Raw genomic sequence first — 20765 nt, 5'->3', positions numbered from 1 at the left:
GAAGAATGCATAACGTGTGCACCTCCCACTCCAGTATTGACAATCTGATAATATTACAAGCCAATCAATAAGCAGAGTGCAGAGACACTAAGATCAAGGATGGATCATTCATGCTGATCTGTGTAACGGAACAAAAAATCCTACATCAAATATAAGAAAAATATAAATAATGCGGTTATTTTTAAAAATTAGAACTTAACTAGTGTTAACCAACCCACAGTGAGCATCTGTAATTCGTAATCGATGGGCACACAATGCCTTAATCAGTTATGACATGCTCATTTCCTTGGGGACACATTAATTCACACTGCGCACGTATCTGCACACATGTTTATTGATTGGTAGAAGCCTGGACTGCGACGTCTCTGCTAGTTACATCCACTGAGACTCACAGCGGGTGCTAAGACAGCTTGTGAAAAGATGCACATCTTTAAAACACACACACACACACACATGCGCGTGCGTTTATAATGATCAGAGTGCTGTTAAATGGCTGTGAAGCTGAAAATGACTATACATTCTAACTGGAGTATTTTACACAACAGCATGATGCCGTTTCATGAATAATTCACAAACCAAAAAAATAAATGGTTAATATGGCTAATAGCTATTTGAGGTTAGAGTCTGAACCTGTAACCGTAACGCTAACAAGCTCCTGTCGACTTTATTCAGCGGGTAGTCAGCGGTGAGCATGAAAGGAACACAAAAAAAACTGACACTCGCCTGCAGTCTGAGGAAAAAATGGCATCTAGTTACTGTGCGATTCCGAGCCTCCTCTTTGTCCTATAGCTTAATATTCTTAAACATCTCACCTTATTTTTTGTTCCAAGTAACTAAAAAGTGGTACAATCTTTATATGGTAGGAATAAAGCATAAGAGGACGTGTGAAGTGTGTTATAACGTTACCACTGTGAAAGCTGATTATATTTTCCAAAAAAGTGTGTTATTCCAGACACCCCAGCAACCTCCCAGTGATTTCAATCCATTATCTTATTAATGGACAGCCTTTCACATTTATCCATTTCTTTACAATTACATTGTGAAATTTACACGACACATCAGTTCCCTTTATTATTTACGTTCTAACAGCTATGAACTGTTCTTTCAGCAGCTTCTCTTTTTTCTGCTTTTCAACATTAACAAGAAAAAAAAAATCAAGAAAAATCACTCCTGTATCCTGAAGACTTTCAAGATATTTATCTTAAACATTTCCTTACAGAAAACTGCACCGTCATTAGACTTATTTCTTTGTTAATTAACACACACATTTTTAATTATTAAGCTTAAATTACATTGTCCTCCCTAAAGGTCCCTATGAGTTATTATCAAAACAATAATATACTAGAATGAGTCCTGGCTCACAGCTGGCTCTGCTGTCAGAGCTGCTGACCAATCAGATTTTAGACTTCGATCACACTCTGGTATAAATAACACTGGTTCAGCGTTTGATACAGTGAAACATGCTGAACATTACACATTATTTGATGCATACATATGCACTTTGAACATTAAAAACAAATTGAAATGAACTGCTCATGTTTCAATTGCTTGGGGTGGTTTAAAGTGTGCAGTAGAGATTGTGCCGGACAAGAAGTGTTCGGTTAGGATACATCCGCTACAGAACTCTCCTAGTGGCTCACCTCCTCTGCTGGATCTCTTGGTACTCGGTGCGTTTCTGAAGCCTCCAGGCCTCACGCTCCTCTGAGGTGGAGTCATAGCTATAGTAGTGCAGCAGGAAAGGCCACACCTCCCCACGGATAGATGGGTCGATTCCCCCAAAAAAGATCGCCTGTAAGAACAAAGACTTGTTGTGCTACTGTCATAGGTGAGAATGTGACGTGTAAAAATTGGGTACAACCCAAAAATCTCAGTTCATTAACATAAAATCACTTCAGATCCTATTTCCAAAGAGAACTTGTTGTTGATGATGTATGACATACTGAAAGATGTGGAAAAAAGCCTAATGCAGGAATAGAAAAAAACAAACAAAAAGGTTTACTCCCTAATTTAGTTTTGTCCAATTCCCACACACTAGTTATGTTTCCACTATCATATGACAGCGATCAGGTTTTTCCCCTGAGACACGTGAAGCCAGGCACTGTATTCAAACTGCTCATGCTGCTACACAGGGCAGTGTAACACACTTCTGCTTGTACAAGATGCCCATGATACCCGGGAATGATACCTATTTCTGATTTCATTACAGTGTCCAGTCATACATGTACGTATATATCATCACCCTCCCGATTGCACTGAAAAAAAAAATCTCCTATTCTTTCTTTATCAGGTTTCCTGCTATTTTACTAAACCATTTCCAGGCATTCCTATGACTAATAAAAAAAAAAATACTGCTGTAGATCACCGAAGGTCAACTTAGAATGACTCACATATGCCAACATCCTTAACATTAAAAAGTTTATACATTTTTAACACATCCTCCCACACATTCCTAAACCAGCGATGACTGGATCACAGGTTTTTAATAAAATATTAGTATAAAGTACCAATGAAGCATATAGGCTTAGTCACTGTTAACGTGTCTGGTTAAATTTCAGAGGAAAGATTTAGTTAAAATTAGTTGAACCCAACTCATGAATACTGTAAGTGAACACTCAGACAAAGTATATATTTGTAATGTGACTAATCTGTCTAACCTAAAATGGCTACACACATGTATACTGTTTTGATAAATGTGGTGTAATTAAAAAAAAATATATCAATGTGATGATGAAGCTAATCAGTAAAATCACAACACTTTTGCAATTTCAAAATTTTAACTCAATTCTAAAAAAAATCAAACTATATAGCATCATATTCATGTCTTCTTTGACAGAGGAAAAAAATAAACACTCTCTTTTGCAGGGATAGACTCTAGACAGTTCAATAAGTGCATGTGATGCCATCTGAGGAGAAAATATGCTAAACTGTGTAATCTCAGCAGCGTAAAATATCAAAGCTCACTAATATTTCCATGCCATTTTACTGTCATTTTTCATGTCTGCACTAGTCATCGTACAAATACCTACACAGTTATAGCAAAGGTGTCTAATCATATCGTCAAAGGGCCGATGTGGGAACGGGTTTTCATTCCAATCTAGCAGCAGTCACACGTGATTCCACCTGTTTTATCAGCTGATGGCTTTCAGTAGAATCAGACTTGGCTTCTGTTTGGTTGGAATGAAAACCTGCACCCACACGGGTGATTAGATAAGATTGGACACCCCTAGGTTATAACCCTCACCTGAAATGAACCAACGTCACAAAATCAAAAACGTCACTTTTTAAACAACAGTCAGTCTTACCTTCCTGAGCTTGTACTCCTCCTCCACTTGACCGTTATGGTTCAGGTGCCGCAGCCAGGAGCTGACGTCCAGTCTCCGGTATAGACGCTCCTCCGGGTGAATCTCTGTGGAGGGAAGAGTGGGTCTGCGGATGGAGAACTGCATGCATGACTTCTCATCCGCCACCTGAGCACATGATTGAGAAGAAAAGAGGTTGCACAGGGTTCGCTGGAAGGCTTTAAACCAGATTAGAGTGTGTGTGTGTGTGTGTGTGTATATGTGTTCTCTTGCACCCCTTCCTCACCTGGTCCTTGAGCTGTGTCTCCCTGCAGCATTTCCACTGCTGAAAGACTTCGGCCAATTTGTCCAGACCAGCATGGTGGAAGTGCAGGATCTTGTACTGACTCTCTCTGCTGGCTATGACTAACTGACCGCTTGTGCAGGCCTCATCACTGCAACAGAGACATCAAACATATACAACATATAACCTTACACTGCTCGTGATTAATAATTATAACAGACATTATTGTAAAGCATCGTTTTCTCTGGACTGTTTCGAACAAATGCACCATCCATGAATGATTAATTGTATTTGGCACAGACCTCGCACTAAAAATGTGTGTATCTACTACAATAAGTACAAGATTAATTAGCATATATATCCTAGAAACCCAGTCAGCAGACTGCGTCATACCCTCCATCCTATTCTGTGATGGTTGCCATGGCAATGCTCTGACACTTAGAGGAATTATCACCCCAGGTGTTGAGTGAGGTGATAGCAGGTGTCACCAAAGAGTGTCTCTTATCACACTTTCTGAAAAGTTAAATATTTTGCTGTCATAATTGTTAATCCACAGGGACTCGCATTAAAAAAAATAAATAAATAAAAAAGCCAACACTTGGTGACAATGTGACAACTTAGGATTACACTGTTCACTATATTCCCTAGAAGTATGAGGAGAACCTGCAGGAAGAATGTAATGTGATTTAATGTGTCGCTTCTTCACATGTAGCCAGTAAGATGTTCTGACAGAGCAGAGCACTTTTAATGCTGTCAGATAAAATAGTCCCTTGGTTTTAAAGAATTATCACATACGTAGACTTTTAGCACAAATTTTTTTTTTTTTTAGAAAGAAAACATCGATTCATACATTTTCTGTACCGCTTATAATACACGGGGTCACGTGGACCCTGGAGCTTATTGGGTACAATGCAGGAGACACCCTGGAAAATGTGCCAACCAATCACAATCAGTGCATTACGCTTATTGCAGAAAGTTTTTAAAATATGGTTTTAATCATGTGTTTAGTCCATATAGCTGACACTGAACCCATGCAATGTTTACAGCAATTAACTCTTTCAGACCTATTGTAATGGGTCACATGATTCACGGCTATTTCTTCATTACAATTCACAAATGAAATACACTGATGGGACACCAGAAAGTTACTGATAGTCAACTATTAACAAATAAATAAAAAGGTCCACTGTTGTAGACAAAACAAAGGTTAGTAACAAAATACATATCTCTCATCATTTTTTCAATATCTTAATTTTTTCCTGTCAGGGATTTGAGTAAAGGGCATCGTGTGGAGTCGCTGCTTTAGGGTCACACCTGAAAAAGAGCCGCAGGGACCGCATGTGTCCCAGGTCCACCCGGAAAACTCCACACAGCTGTTCTACAGCCAGAACCTTCTGCTGCTCCTCCCATCTCATGCCCTGAGACTGACTGCTCTCTGACAGGGCGTGGCTGTCCAAACTGGAGGTGGAGCTTGCTGAGTGAGTCATGGACTCATCACACATCTCCCTGAAAATGAGACCATAATTATATTCCATCCAACACAGAAGAACTGCCAATATTAACAGTTAGCTGTTGAAGAAAGCAGCAGACATCTGCGGTTTATGTTGCTAGGTGCCATGATAAAAGCCATCCTTAAACATTTGCCTATAACTTGGTTGAAGAAACAAACAAAACAAAGTTACCCCATCACAGAACTATAAACACTGCCAGGAAAGCGCTATGTAGTATTTGTTTCTGTTATTATTATGATTATAATAATTATTATTATTTTTATTACAAATCTTTAGATGTTGTAGATTAATAAAAGCACATCTCCTCTGTCTCCTCTCTCTATTCATACATTAAAATCAACAAAATCGCTTGAAATAATTTTACTAACAGTCCAATAATAATAATAATAATAATAATAATAAATTATTATTATATTACTATTATTCATAAAATTGATAATAATAATAATAAGAAGAAGAAGAGTTATTATTATTATTAATAATAATAATAATAATAATAAGAAGAACGAGGAGAATTATTATTATTATATTACTATTATTCATAAAATTGATAATAATAATAATAATAAGAAGAAGAAGAGTTATTATTATTAATAATAATAATAAGAAGAAGAAGAAGGAGGAGAATTATTATTATTATATTACTATTATTCATAAAATTGATGATAATAATAAGAATTATTATTATTATTATTATTATTGTTATTAGACACCAAACAAACAATCCCAAGATGTGTATTTTGTAATCCACAGAACAGAAACATAAGATACAACAACACTGTTAGTAAGAACTACAATGTTAGCCAAAGTTAGCATGACAGGCAAGCCAGCATGGTCTTAAACATCTTCCCTTACAGAAATTACACAAACACTCAACAAACCAAACAAAGTCAACCAAAAAAAAAACCCATCAAACTAATGTTATCTACCTTTCCACATCTCACCGAATTATTTAGAAGATTAACTAAAAAAAAACTAAATAGGAGGTAAATATGCTAAACAGTAAATAGTAAATTCAGCTACTTAGCACATTTGCTAACTCCCCTCCCCCACATGAATCTCCTCAGAAAATGCAAACAAAGCTTTCACCTGTGAAAAGAGAGCTGTTGTTATGTTTTCAACAGAGTTTCTCACATCCCAAAACTACAGTTTGTTGTCAATTTTGAAGGAAAAAAAAGAAAAAAAAAGAAAAAACCTGGCAGCAACATTCGCAAAGATTTGCGTGGCTAGTATCCAGCTTAGACGCTAATCATCAGTAACAGGAACAAAGATGTGTAATATAAATACGGGAATAAATTATGAATTATTGAATTCAGCTGAATCTATTCATCAGCTGGGTTCACTGTAAAAAGTCTCAGTGTTTGTGTGGGTGTTTTTGTGTATGTCAGGACAACATTTTTTGAAGGAGACAGAGAATGAGAAGAATGTAAGGAAGTTACTGTGTTGGCAGCAGCTGAACGGAGACAAAAATCTGCCCGTCCGCCAGCTAATTCTCCCCCATCTCCGTCTCTTTCGCCATCTCTTTCCCGGAGTCTGCTCATTTTTCCCAGAGCCGTAACCTGAGCCCTGAGACCTCTCGCTCTCTCTAACTGAGCATGCCTAACAGGCCAAATGCACCTCCAGACACGTCCCTGACACAGTACCGAACTGACAGGCCTGTGTTTAATGGCGGCACACTATTTGAGAGGACATTTAGAGTGCAAACCAAAACAAGATCGCACACAAAGCCATATGGTGCGCTGAGGCCTGGTTAAAACTGTGTAACATGAAACCTGTCACTGTACTTTCCTTTTGAACTGCCCTAGCATGACACCGCTGGCATTACACAAGGTACAGAAATGACAGTAACTCAGTCTGAGTAATAACCAAAAATTAGTAATAGGAAAAATAGTGTGTTTCATGACACACGTGGATTTTCTTAGATTAAGATTCATCTTCAATTCACTACACTCAAACTTCTACAGAAAAGTGAATACCATTAAAAAAAAAAAAAGTTACAAAAATGAGAGTCTGGATGTAATTTTGACCAAAAATAATTCTGGCTATTTCTTTCATTCCTTTCATTCTGATAAACAAAATGTTGTTCCTATTGCTGTTGCTGTAGTTTCTGAATAATTCATCACATTTACTATATAAGCTGTGAGACAAATAAGTGAATAAAAAAGCTTTGGCATAAAAGGATTAGGCCTAGTGTTTAGTGTTAATCATTAAAATGACCACTTTGGAAAAACCACCCATCATTACATTATGGTTCCACAAATCAAAATCGAATTCGAGTCATGCCCAGAATTTCTCAGCTGGTAACACACTGTGTACATTTTCCCTCTTAGCTTTAACCACATTTTACTGCTAACACAGTTAGCTAGAGATATGGGCATAAATTCATCCACAGCTAACTAAAAATCAATCTCATTTCTCTTCCTCTATGTCTCTACATGTCTTCAGAGATGACAGCAAGCAGACTGTCCAGGAGTCTGAGCTCCCTGCTGATGTGAAGTCCCTCTCTCAGGGACTGTTTCTAACAATGTACACAGTCTCAAATCTCAAGATCATCAGCCACCTGAGATTAACATATGATTAGTACCAGCTAGTCAACACATTCAAATAAACAACACGCATACAAAAACATGCCCTTAATTGGGGACTGACACCTAACAGCAGACTTGTTTAACCTCTGATCTTTCACTCCCCACCCACACAGAGACCCTCACTCGTGCTCTTTCTCTCTCTCTCTCTCTCTCTCTCTATCTCTCTCTCTCCTGGATGCACTCAGACACAGAGTAAATGATTCCAAGTGACATGCTTCCAGTCCCCCCCCCCAATGCAGTCAATTAAATATGGAGTTTCAGAGAGTGGAGACTTCAATGCATCTGGACATTCCTCATATTTTTTTAATCCTCAGAGCTGACACTGAGCCCAGTGATACAGACACAGGAACATCGAGTCAAATCAAAGGACAATGAGACCGGATCCAACTGAAAATCAACCGATACAACAATCACAGAGAGAGAGAGAGAGAGAGAGACAGAAGAGAGAAGTAAGATGAGAATGAGAAAGGGAAACCAGGAAACAAAAGAGTAAAAAAAAAAAAGAGCAAAGAGAGACAGAGAAGTGCAAACGAAAAAATGAGAAGAGAGCTGAAACAAAAAATATAAACCATTGAAGAGAGAAGGTGAAGGGTAAGTGAGTGAGTGAGTGAGTGAGTGAGAGTATGAAAGTGAGAGAGAGAAGAGAGAGGTGAGAAGAGAAGAGATTGAAAAGAGAGAAGAATGATGAGAATGAGAAGAGAGAACAAAGATTATTAAGTCAGAGAGAGAGAGAGAGAGAGGGAGAGGGAGAGAGGGAGGCTAAAGAGAAATTGCAAAGACAGAAGAGAAAAGTGAGATAGGAATGAAAAAGGGAGACAAGGGAACAAAAGAGAAAAAGAAGTGCAAAGAGAGACAACAGAGAAGTGCAAACGAGAAAGTGAGAAGAGAGCTGAAACAAAAAATATAAAACATTGAAGAGAGAAGTGAAGGGGAAGTGTGTGTGTGTGTGTGTGTGTGAGTGAGAGAGAGAGAGAGAGAGAGAGAGAGAGAGACAGAGAGAGAGAACAGGGAGATGTGAGAAAGAAGAGATTGAAAAGAGAGAAGAGGGGAGAGAACAAAGGCTAGAAAAAAAAGTCAAAAAGAGAGTGAGAGCGAGAGAGAGATGAAAATAGAGAAATGAAGGGAGAGGAACAAGTAAGTGGGAACTAAAGAGAAATAGAGAGAGGGGCACAGAGAAAACAGAAAGAAAAGATGTATAGAAGAGAAGAGGAAAAAAAAGAAAAAGAGATTGAACAGACAGGGAGAGGTAGATGAATTAAAAAAAAAACGGTAAAAGACTGTAGTGGTGTTGGGGAGGCATGAGAAATAAATGCAGCCAGGGAAGTGAATTATAATAAAGAAATAGAAATATCGATTTGAAAAAGGGGGATTCTCAGACAAGCGGAGAAATCACTGGCACTCCTCTCATGCCAGACAAACCCTGCCCCGTGATCAAATACCTGCTCTTAACCTGTCTGTACCTCCGGACACTTCAGACTCAAAAGGGTGCAGCAACTGCATCACAAGTGGCCACTTGCAGCACGAGGGGAAGAGCGTACAACAGGGAGCAGAATTTACCAAGGCAATAACCTTGTCCTTGTAGATGAAGTGCTTTTCTTCGCAAGGCTTCACAGCAGAGCTGAACTCATATTGCTTTAAAGCTGCATTTGAATACTAAGCGTATAAAAAGACGTAGAATTCGAATGCATTAGAATATTAACAAGCGTGTAATTTTATACCGCACAAAATATAGAACAAACATTAGCAGAAGCATCTCATAAAGCACAGAAGATGAAATAAATCACAGGGGTGTACCGTCATGGACATTTCAGAAAATAAGACGTGCTAAAAATAATGTTTCATATTTGTTTTTTATTATTTTATTTACTCATAATGTTAGTTTTAACGCCTTACTTTAAATCCAAGATCTTCCACATGCAGGAATAATTTATTTTTTACTCCAAACAATTACACCTCTTGCAGTTACCCAATCAGCCAATCATGTAGCAGCAGTGCAAGGCATAAAATCATGCAGCAGTTTTGTGTAATATTGACAACAACTATCAGAATAATGTGAGGTCAGAGATATTGATGACAGAAAGTCTACAGTAAACTCTGAACAACTGTGGTGAGCAGAAAAGCATCTCAGAATGCCCCAGCATATTGAACCTCCAGGCAGAGGGGCTATCACAGCAGAAGAACAGAAAGGTGAGGCTGCAATGGGAACAGACTCAGAGCTGAAGGCTGGAAAAACATAGCCTGGTCTGATAAATCTCGATTTCTTTTGAGCCAGAATTTGGTTTTAACGGTATGAATCCATGAAACCCCCCTGCCTTGCATCTACAGTCCACACTGGTCTAGGTGGTGTAATGGGGGAAGTAGTAGTGGTTAAGGTGTTGAACTACTGATCGGAAGGTTCTGAGTTTGAATCTACCAAGCTACTGCTGCTGGGCCCTTGAGCAAGGCCCTTAACCCTCAGATAAATATGGGGTGGTGGTAGCTCAAGTGGTTAAAGCTTTGGGTTGTTGATTGGAAGATCAGGCTTCAAGCCCCAGCACCGCCAGACTGATACCTTTGGGCCCTTGAGCAAGGCCCCCAACCCACCCTGCTCCAGGGGCGCTGCATCATGGCTGACCCTGAGCTCTGACCCCAACCCCATTTAAAGAATTTAAAGACAACTACTACAAACATAAGTCACTCTGGATAAGGGTGTTGGCCAAATGCCAAAAATATTCACCCAAATGAGGATGGGATTCCTTACAAGGTTTCTTCCTCATATCATCTCAGGGAGTTTTTCCTTGCCACAGTCACCTCAGGCTTGCTCAATAGGGATAAATGCTAGGGATAAATAGTAACCATCAAATAGTTTTACAATAGTAATCAAATAGTAAACAAATAGTAATCATTTTTTTCTATATGTTTCTATACATCTGTAAAGCTGCTTTAAGACAATATCCATTGTTAAAAGTGCTATATAAATACATTGAATTGAATTGAATTAAATGTCTGGGGAATTTTTTATTTGGCAGACTTTGGGCCAATCATCGCTATTTGAGTATCGTTGCTGATCATGTGTATCTCTTGATGGTCACAATTTACAATCTTTTAACGGCTGGTTCTAGTATGTTAAGGCACCAAAGCAAAAATCATCTTAAAATGGTTTCATGAACATGACAATCAGTTGAGTGTTCTTCAGTGGCTTTCCCAGTCACCAGATCTAAATCCAGTAGAACATTTTTAGAGAAACAAATTGAACAGGAAAGAGTATCTGAAAAACCTGCAGGAAATGTATGATGCAGTCACGTCAGCATGGACCAGCATCTCAAAGGAATGTTTCCAACATCTTGTGAAATTCATTTCCAGAGCAAAGGGAGTCCCCACCCAGTATTAATATCAAGTTCCTACTAATACACCTAGTGCATTATATAACACTATAACACAAATATTTATAACACAAATTTAGCCAAAGTGTAATAAGTTGCTTATATATATATATATATATATATATATATATATATATATATATATATATATATATATATATATATATATATATATGATCACTTTTAAGACATATTCTATGTTAAATATATGTTAATTAACTTGATAGAAAATAGGTCTGAGGAATACAAGCAGTAACTGCACTTTGCTTCAGTACTAGGGAGGCTTAAGTTTCCAGTGAAAGAAAATGTTGTGGTGAAACAAAAGTGCTGTATCAGCAGAGCAAGCAGAAATCTTTTCATTTTTAAAATGCTTGATGAGAAATAGAGTTAGAGTTAGAGTTAGAGATAGAGTTTCGATCACACGTTTAGCCAAAGCAGCTGTGGACTATTCATATGTGGACTTATTCATGAGAAAATTTGCATATCATTACATCTGAAACACATCATGTTTGGTAATTCCTTAAGACTATCTACTGCTTAATCAACAACTTGACAGCACACGAACCACGTTTGTGAATTAGCTCGATTGGGTATTAGCTAGCATAATTAAGTAAAAAGTATTAGGCAACATAGGATTTACTATAGCATATGTAATACATGTCATTTTTTTTTACATGATTTTGCGGTGTTACTTTTATTGGTTCATAACACTTCACAATGCTGCTGTTCGGAAAAGCAAATTGTTCTCCTGAGCTCTAAAGTCAGACTGAGTTGATTTTCTATAACCTCCAGAAATACTGCACTGAATCTAATATAGTACTTGAACAGTGTTTATGATAAAAGGGGATTTCCAAAAAGGGAAGTGGCAAAGAGAAGTCATAAACAAGGGTGTGTTAACACCAGCACTGGAATGTAGCCCTGTACGAATGTCGGTCAGAGTTAGAATATCTAAAAGCCAAATAAAAAGAAGGTGAAGATGCAGTAGTAAAAGTATAAGGTATGTCATCCATGTGGTAGTGTCTCTGTATTTGTAGTGAGCAGCTCGGTGAGGGAGAGAAGCCAGTCTCTGAGGCAGCATCTGTACTGAAACACGGAAGAATCTTCTCCTATGTGGCTCCCTCATGTGGCCACTCAGGAACATTACAATACATCAACATGAGAGTCAACCAAATGATTTGTCCATCGCTTTTTAAAAAAGAAAACGCCAGAGAAAATTCTTCAAAACTATGCCATATGAATACAATATTACTTACTCAATGCTTTTCAGAGCATTTACAGACAAGAGCTCTACAGTATAATACATTTTATGGATCCAATTAGAGACACTAACAGAACACATAGGCATGTTTTATAGGTGGAATTGCAGATACCATTCAATTTATTTAAGTGAGTGATCAAACTGGCTAATAACTATAAAAACTATCCAAAAATACATTGTATGTCCAAAGGTTTTGGGACACTCCTCTAAATCACTGAATTCAGGTGTTGGGTTTGGCTCTTAAGTTCCAGTGAAAGGAACTCTTAATGCTTCATTTAGGACAATTTCATGCTCCCAACTTTGTGGGAACAGTTTGGGGATGACCCCTTCCTGTTCCAACATGACTGCACACCAGTGCACGAAGCAAGGTCCATAAAGACATGGATGAGTGAGTTTGGTGTGGACTCGCTCATCCATCAAACTCGTCCATGTCTTTATGGGCACCTGAATTCAATGATTTGGCAATATCGGGCATATATGAAAATAAATATGAAACATCAAATCTCAGTAATGTTAAACATTTTACTCTAGATGGGTTGGGATTTCTTTCACGGTAACATGACACTTATGACACATATTTTTCACACTGTCCTAAAGAACGGAAAGAATGAGTCTGTTATTAACCCACCTGCTGTAGCCACAACAGCTTTAATCATTTTACACACACATCCTTCCACATCATAGCAACATTTATAGAATTTCTTTCTCCTCCAACAAAAGGTTCTTGAATTTGGAAATAAAATACCTTGATATCATCATCAAGAACCTTTCAAGGCACCTTTATTTTTTACTTTAAAAGAATCCTTAAAGGATCTTCCTCACAAGAAGCTTTCAAGTAGAACCTCTTAAGAAAGCAAGATCCATTAACCACCAGAAGAGCTCTTGGGAAACCCTTTTCTCTAAAAGTATACATAAGCCTATAAATAACTACCATGACTTTAAATACAACATGTACTCTGAAAAATGGATCTGTTTCTAATATTTTAAATAGTTTTTAAAGCCTAAAAAACACAAACCTGAAAGAGACAGGTGTTTTTTTTTTACATTAAGATTGATATAATTATGCCTGACGTATGAGACAACAAAAAGTTTATGAGGCTTGAATATCAGATTAAGCCGAGTCATGGACTCTGAATAGAGGTCTGTTCTGAACCTGCATTTCAACATGAACAGGGATTTGACAATTCATTTCGGTTTGTGATAGATGTAAAATTGGCCCAGATATGTTTAACAGATCAATCAGCGTATCATCTGAGAGCGGCAAAATCAATTAACATCTGAAGTTTTCAACACCTCACTTTAACTGATCGTAAAGGCAGTCAGCAGAGCCGAGGAAAATCTGACTCAAGATCAGCCGTCTCAACCTGCAAGCGGGGTTTTCACTCTGAACAAAAGACCACTTCTGGATTAAAAGGGGGTTTTAAAGGGATATCCCGTGCTCACAGCCATATGGCCTGCCTACAGCAAAAGCTCTTGTGTTCAAAGCCACTCGACACTTTTATGTGGCAGCATGAGTGACCTCAGGAAATCTCGGACCTGACATTACTCAGTTCAAAAGTTTCCTATGTCAGCCATGATGGGTTTTAACTTGCCAGCAGGCATGATGGTTATCTTTGTCTGCTTTTCGAGAAGGCAAATCGGAAAGTGCTTCAACTGACCTTGAAATGACCCTAAAACTCAAAAGGTCAACTTGAGACTCTACAAATGCTGACCGGTCAGACCTCATGTCAAACCATCAGGATTACACAAAGAGCAAGAGACCGCCGCTAAAGCCGCATATTATTAGAATGACTGACTTGGTACTGATGGATGACTTTAGTCCTAGTTTCATCTAACAGCCAAGGAAGAGTCTAAATCTTGTCCTCTTGAGCTTGTCTCTGTTCTCGTTACGTAGGAGGAATGGATAATGGGCTTGGACTATACTAAAGCTCTTTCCAGCACATAAAACTCACCTGTTTTTCACCACTAGTCTGTGCTATAGCTTAATAACTCTAAACTAAAAAAAAAAAAAAAAAGACATCTAAACAAGTTCAAATATCTTGAGATTTATTATTTCTTATTATAAGATTACATTAAAAAAATTACTACAGATTATTAAACCTAGACTTATTTTACCATTTTACAAAAAACATCCTTGTTTTATTGGCAGATTATATTTCTAATTTTAAGCAATATTTCCTGGAAACAAGCAAAATTATCGGCCAACAGAAATAAGAAAATATAAAGCTTAAAATAAGGCTAGAAATATGTTTAGACATTTGGTTTAATTGTAATCATAGAACAAGAAATAGATTAGTACTAGATTAATATTAAGATATTAAGTTTCACAAAATATGAATGGAGAATGCTCAAAACATGGCAGCAGGATTACCTTGCAGTTTAAATCCATGATTGATCATGATTGATCTTGTCAAGTAGACAAGAGTCAAAGAGTCAGGTCTTGTGTGACTGAAAGTACCAGGAGCCCAGTACAAGTACAAGTACAAGTACAAGTACAAGTACAAGTACAAGTACAAGTGGCCCAGGAGCATCAGCAAGATGGCCGTTGCCTTTGGTATCATACATCATTATACAGCACACACACACACACATACATGCATGCATATATGCATTAATACATAATAACAAAGTCTAAATGTTCCATGGTCTAAAAAAACCCCTTAGATTTAACATGCATTTCCTTTCCAAGCTGTCCTTAAATGTCTCAGTCGTGCTGAAGTGTAGATTTTGAGCAAATGTTTTAAATGGAAGCTGCTTGTGGTTATTCCCATAAAATTATAGGTGTAATGACTTCAAAATTGTACCATTTGTACATATTTTATGTAAAAAAAAAAAAAAAAGACCAAACCCGTTAGCTAATGCTAATTAAATGCAAATCCAATGCTTGTGTTAATAACCACCAGAGGGCAAAACAATAACTAGAGCCTGATCAGTATGCTTGACTGCCCTCAAGAAGCAGTCTACTGCAGCCCAAACTAGTGCAATAAAAAGCATTAAATCAATCATATAACAATGTCGCCATGTAATATGCATCAGCAAGGGTGCAAGAGCTCAAGCCAAGCACTATACACTTTATAGACAACAAAAAGCTATTAAATAGCCCTTGAGGAATACATGTCACAATAATGGTGCATGTACGTATACACTTAGCAGCACAGGAGCTGAGACAGGAGGTCAAGCACACCATGTACAGTGTGTGTGAGTGTGAGAGCATGACTGAGGGGTAATATACGAGCAACCTGCTGAGTAACATGAACCCTGCTAAGCTGCCATGAATTATGGATAAGTGCTGCGCGGCTTCTGTTACCGCGTGCACTGCTGACCCGACCCACTCCAGCACACAGCTGGAAAAAGCAGCAATTTGACCACTAATGTTTATGTTATTTCTGCTGAAACGCTATTTGCAATGTGTGGAAAAAATATATATATTGTAAAAGTTTCAAGTAGAATTACGGTTCGTGTTGTACATTCCCAGTCGTAAAACTAATCTCGGGTACAGTAGGTAACATTTTCTGCTCTTATCAGAGGTCTTAAACATGACTAGGTGGTAAAGGGATCGTAAATGAAAAACATTTAACAAAACAAAGTGCTGCTTTTCTCAATCATCAGCTCCAAAGCTCTTTACAAATTCATAATGGAAGTTCTTTTGCCAGAGACTGCTTCAGGAGTACAGAAGAGAAATAAATATAAATGAAATATGCAACGTATACAAAATATACAAACATGTGCTTGAGAATTAAGATGATCTTGCACATGATATGATATTAAACATGATGACATTAAGATATTTTTCTTACTTTCAGGCCATGACACTTATTATATTTGGCTCTTGTGAGTAAGGGGAAAGGAAGTAGACACAGGGACATCCTAAAGATATATGAGACTATGAGACTATATGAGACTGTGGGTGGTACATTTACATTTGCATTTAGCAGACACCCTTATCCTGAGCGACTTATATTTTAGCTCATTTTATACAACTGAGCAATTGAGGGTTAAGGGCCTTGCACAGGGGCCCTGCAATGGCAGCTTGGTCAATCTGGGATTCAAACTCACAACCTTCCGATCAGTAGTCCAACACCTTAACCACTACACAGTAGCACTTAGAAAGTGTGAAGATGGCTTTAGACTGCTATTAAATACTTTAAACTGTTAAGTATTTAACACAACACTTTGTTTTAGGCCTGAGTAAATTATTACTAGTGGAATGGGGAGAAGGGGGAGCCGGAGAGTGTCACTTAACATCAGAGAGCTTTATGGCTTGTGGCTTTCTATGATTTGCATGAACTTGTGGGAAAGAGAGGAAAAATATTGGCAAGTCAAAATGTGCCATGTTTAGTCTCTTACCTTATAGCTTAATTTGATTTTATTACACCACTCTATAAATATATATATATACACAGCTCTGGAAATATATATACACACAGCTCTGGAAAAAAATAAGAGACCACTGCCCAATCTCCAGATTTGAACCCTATTGAAAAGCTCTGGAATGTCATCAAGAGGAAGATGGATGCTCACGAACCATCAAGAAAAGCTGAGCTGTTTGCTTTTTTGCAAAAAGAGTGGAATAAAGTTCCCCAACAGCAATGTGAAAAACTGGTGGAGAGCATGGAGCCAAAACGCCTGCAAATCGGGGTTATTCCACCAAATACTGATTTCTTAATGTTATTTAGCCAAAGCATTAACACAACTTGTTTATAAATGATTTGCATTTTGTTTTATTTGAGTTATTAAATCTCTGCAAATACGGCATGATCTTGTGTTATTTTGATGTGTTGTCATTTCCTTTAAATATACAATCTAAATAACAAGAGTTATATTTTGAATTTAGGAGAAATATTGTCAGCAGTTCACAAAAAATTAAACAAAACTGTTCATCTCACCAATATATGAACCTGTAAGAAAAAAACATAAGAAACTGATTATTTTGCAGTGGTCTCTTATTTTTTTCCAGTGCTGTAGAGAGAGAGAAAGACAGAGAGAGAGAGAGAGAGAGAGAGAGAGAGAGAGACAGAGAGAGAGAGAGAGAGAGAGAGAGAGAGAGAGAGAGAGAGAGAGAGAGAGAGAGATTAACTTTTCAGTCCCTTGGTTATTTCTCATATTTCAACCAGCAGCTGGTGAGTGTTATGAGTGTTAGTGCTTTGCTCAGGGGTTCAACACTTACACGGATTTAAACTCACAACCATCTGATTGGTGGCACTGACCCCAAATAAATTTCTCTCACAAATTATTCTTATACAAATTTCTATTTTTAAATAGCTTTTCCCTCGTTACAACTGATTTGTTAAACTATTTAGTCAAACCAACACAGCATCATCCTCATAATTTATTCACTTGTTCTTTGTTTTTATCTCAAGTCATTCATTCTGTGTGGAAAAAATCTGAGGTGGCACACATTCCTTTGTGATCCATAAACAAGGGCAAAACCAAAGAGCTTTCAATATAAGTAAGACAGATGAAGATCAGGAAAATAAATAAATAATTCATCCGCACACAACATTGTACAATGGTCTGGAAGAGGATACTTGAAGGGTTCCGATACTTTTGCACATAGCAGATAGTGCAAAGCTGCAGTAAGCAGGATGGTGGTATTTTATGTGCAGTAACACACAGAAAAGCATTATATAAACAGCTGCATGGCTTCCAGTGCAAAACATTCTCCACTTACCTGCTCTCACTGTCCAGGAAGACAGAGCTGGTGCTCTCGGCCAGCGCCTCGCTAACAGGCGACAGGCAGAATGGTGAGGAGAACGTATCGGAGTCTGAGCCCAGCGTGCTGTCGCGGCTCACCTCGTCGGCCGACAGCTCGCACGAGCCTTCATCGCCCTCTTCCTGCTGCTGCAGACCTGACTCAGGAGCCTCCTCCTCATCCTCATCCTCATCATGTGCAGGCTGAGGGCGTGGCTGGGCAAGGCGGGCACGGCGGCGGCGGGGGTTGCGTCGCACAGGTGAGCTCTCGGGCGTGATGTAGCGCAAGGCCTCTTCGTCCTGCCTCTGAATACGCGAGTTGGGCACCCAGGTGAGGATGAGAGTGGAGCCCAGAGTCTCGTCCTTCTCCAGATGGACACACAGATAACCTGCACATGTACAACAGAGTACTGCACTCTATTCTGATGTGATTATCACTATATCTTACAGTAATCCCTCAGTGGAGGACAACTAGCAAATATTTTCATTTCTGAATATCCTTTCGAGGCTTTAATGTTCAAATGTTCTTTAACCTTATGAAAAACAAGTGTTTTCTATGACGCATCTTATCAGATCAAAAAAAAAAAAAAAAGTGTCACATTTGTGACATATAACGTTTAGACACAAAGACGCAGACACATGGACACAGACAAGCAGACACAGACACAGACAAGTGGACACAGACACTGACCATCGGACATAGACACCGACAAGCGGACATAGACACCGACATTTGGGCACAGACACGCGGACACAGACAAGCGGACACAGACACACAAGAGGATATAAACACAGACATTTGGAAACATACCAGTGGACACAGATACGCGGACACAGACATGTGAACACAGATACAGACATTTGGACACAGATACACAGACACTGTGGGATCATTTTTCAGGCCTGTATGACTTTGTGTCTTTGTAAAAGGATGAGACAAGCTGACACAGACAGAGACATGTGGAAAGAGACACGCAGACAGAGACAGACACGCAGACAGAGACATGCAGACACAGACAGAGACATGCAGACACAGACAGAGACATGCAGACACAGACATGTGGACACAGACAGAGACATGCGGGCACAGACAGAGACACGCAGACAGAGACACGCAGACAGAGACACGTGGACAGAGACATGCAGGCAGAGACACGCGAACAGAGACACGCACACACATGGACAGAGACACGCTGACACAGACAGACATGCGGACACAGACAGACATGTGGACACCAAAGTTTTTACCACAACACAGACACAGACATGCGGACAGAGACACATGGACAGAGACACGCCAACATGTGGACACAGACACAGATGTGCAGACAAAAACACACACACACAGACAGAGACACGCAAACAGAGACACATGGACAGAGACACGCAGACACAGACGTGCAGACAAAGACACACATACACAGACAGACATGTACACAGAGACAAGTGGACACAGACAGAGACACGTACACAGAGACAAGTGGACACAGACAGAGACACGTGGACAGACACATGGACACAGACGGAGGCATACGGACAGAGACACGCAGACACAGACACGTAGACAGACACGTGGACACAGACAGAGACACACGGACACAGACAGAGACACGCAGACAAAGACAGAGACATGAGGACAGAGACACACGGACACAGACAGAGACGCGTGGACACGAACAGAGACACGTGGACACAGACAGAGACACCAGGACACAGACAGAGACACGAGGACACAGACACAGACAGAGACACGCGAACAGAGACACGCAGACACGCTGACAGAGATGTGCGGACCCTGAAAGACATCTGGACAGAGACACGCAGACACGCTGACAGAGACGTGCGGACCCTGAAAGACATCTGGACAGAGACACGCAGACACGCTGACAGAGACGTGCGGACCCTGAAAGACATCTGGACAGAGACACGCAGACACGCTGACAGAGACGTGCGGACCCTGAAAGACATCTGGACAGAGACACACAGACACGCTGACAGAGACGTGCGGACCCTGAAAGACATCTGGACAGAGACACGCAGACACATACAGAGAGACGCGGACACAGGCAGAGACATGCGGACACAGACACGCGCAGACACACGTAGACACAGACAGACGCGCGGACACAGACAGAGACATACAGACAGAGACATGCAGACACAGACATGCGCAGACACAAACTTAAGGCTCCCACATGATACAGTACAATATGATTTTGTTTATGAATCTCCTACTACAGCATACAATGCATTTCAATTTACTGTGAATCCCAGTCTTCCAAACATTACACCTCTAACCACTGAATGAAGTCCATGTGGGGAAGTGAAGAGGGGAGAATCCTCCTGCAGGATGCTAGAGTCAACAATAGACTTGAAGCTTCCCACAATCATAAAGGAAGGAAACATCACACTGTCACCACACCATGTAAAGAGTTGAGTTAAGTTGGACACACTGTCTGGCAATGACATGTTCTGTTTGAGCTTTTCAAAGATCCATAATTTGCTGTCGATTTTCATGCATAGTTAAGCACAGTACCTGGGTGATGCTCAGGCAGGCCGGGCACGGGCTCAGCCGGGTGCACACACACGTTGTTCTTGGAGAAGATGATCTCCCCGTCCTGCACGGACCGTGACCCTGCCGAGCCCGCATTGAAGGTCAAGAGGTCAGAGGCTTTGGATGAAGCACGCCGCAGGAGCCGACCGAATGACATCTCCAGTGCCTGGCTACTGCTCCCATCCTCTGAAACATAGAAGTGCACAAGGTTTTTAGATA

The 20765-nt window shown here is 39.5% G+C and overlaps 1 protein-coding gene across 1 annotated transcript in view; it reads right to left on the bottom strand.

Moving 5' to 3' along the window:
* Window positions 1-20765, bottom strand: part of tbc1d16 (TBC1 domain family, member 16) — a 34392-nt gene that overhangs the window by 7391 nt on the left and 6236 nt on the right. Inside the window, exons 2-7 of the mRNA XM_058373380.1 lie at window positions 20529-20732; window positions 17973-18381; window positions 4897-5088; window positions 3586-3733; window positions 3303-3467; window positions 1641-1789 (exon numbers count right to left, since the gene is read on the bottom strand). Coding sequence (XP_058229363.1) covers window positions 1641-1789; window positions 3303-3467; window positions 3586-3733; window positions 4897-5088; window positions 17973-18381; window positions 20529-20703 — 1238 coding nt within the window. The 5' untranslated portion in view covers window positions 20704-20732. The remainder of the gene's footprint in view (window positions 1-1640; window positions 1790-3302; window positions 3468-3585; window positions 3734-4896; window positions 5089-17972; window positions 18382-20528; window positions 20733-20765) is intronic.

The sequence above is a fragment of the Hemibagrus wyckioides genome, linkage group LG02, assembly GCF_019097595.1.
Source record: "Hemibagrus wyckioides isolate EC202008001 linkage group LG02, SWU_Hwy_1.0, whole genome shotgun sequence".
Lineage (NCBI taxonomy): Eukaryota > Metazoa > Chordata > Actinopteri > Siluriformes > Bagridae > Hemibagrus > Hemibagrus wyckioides.
Note: the sequence above shows the minus strand (reverse complement) of the source record. Positions and strands in the feature narration are given on the sequence as shown.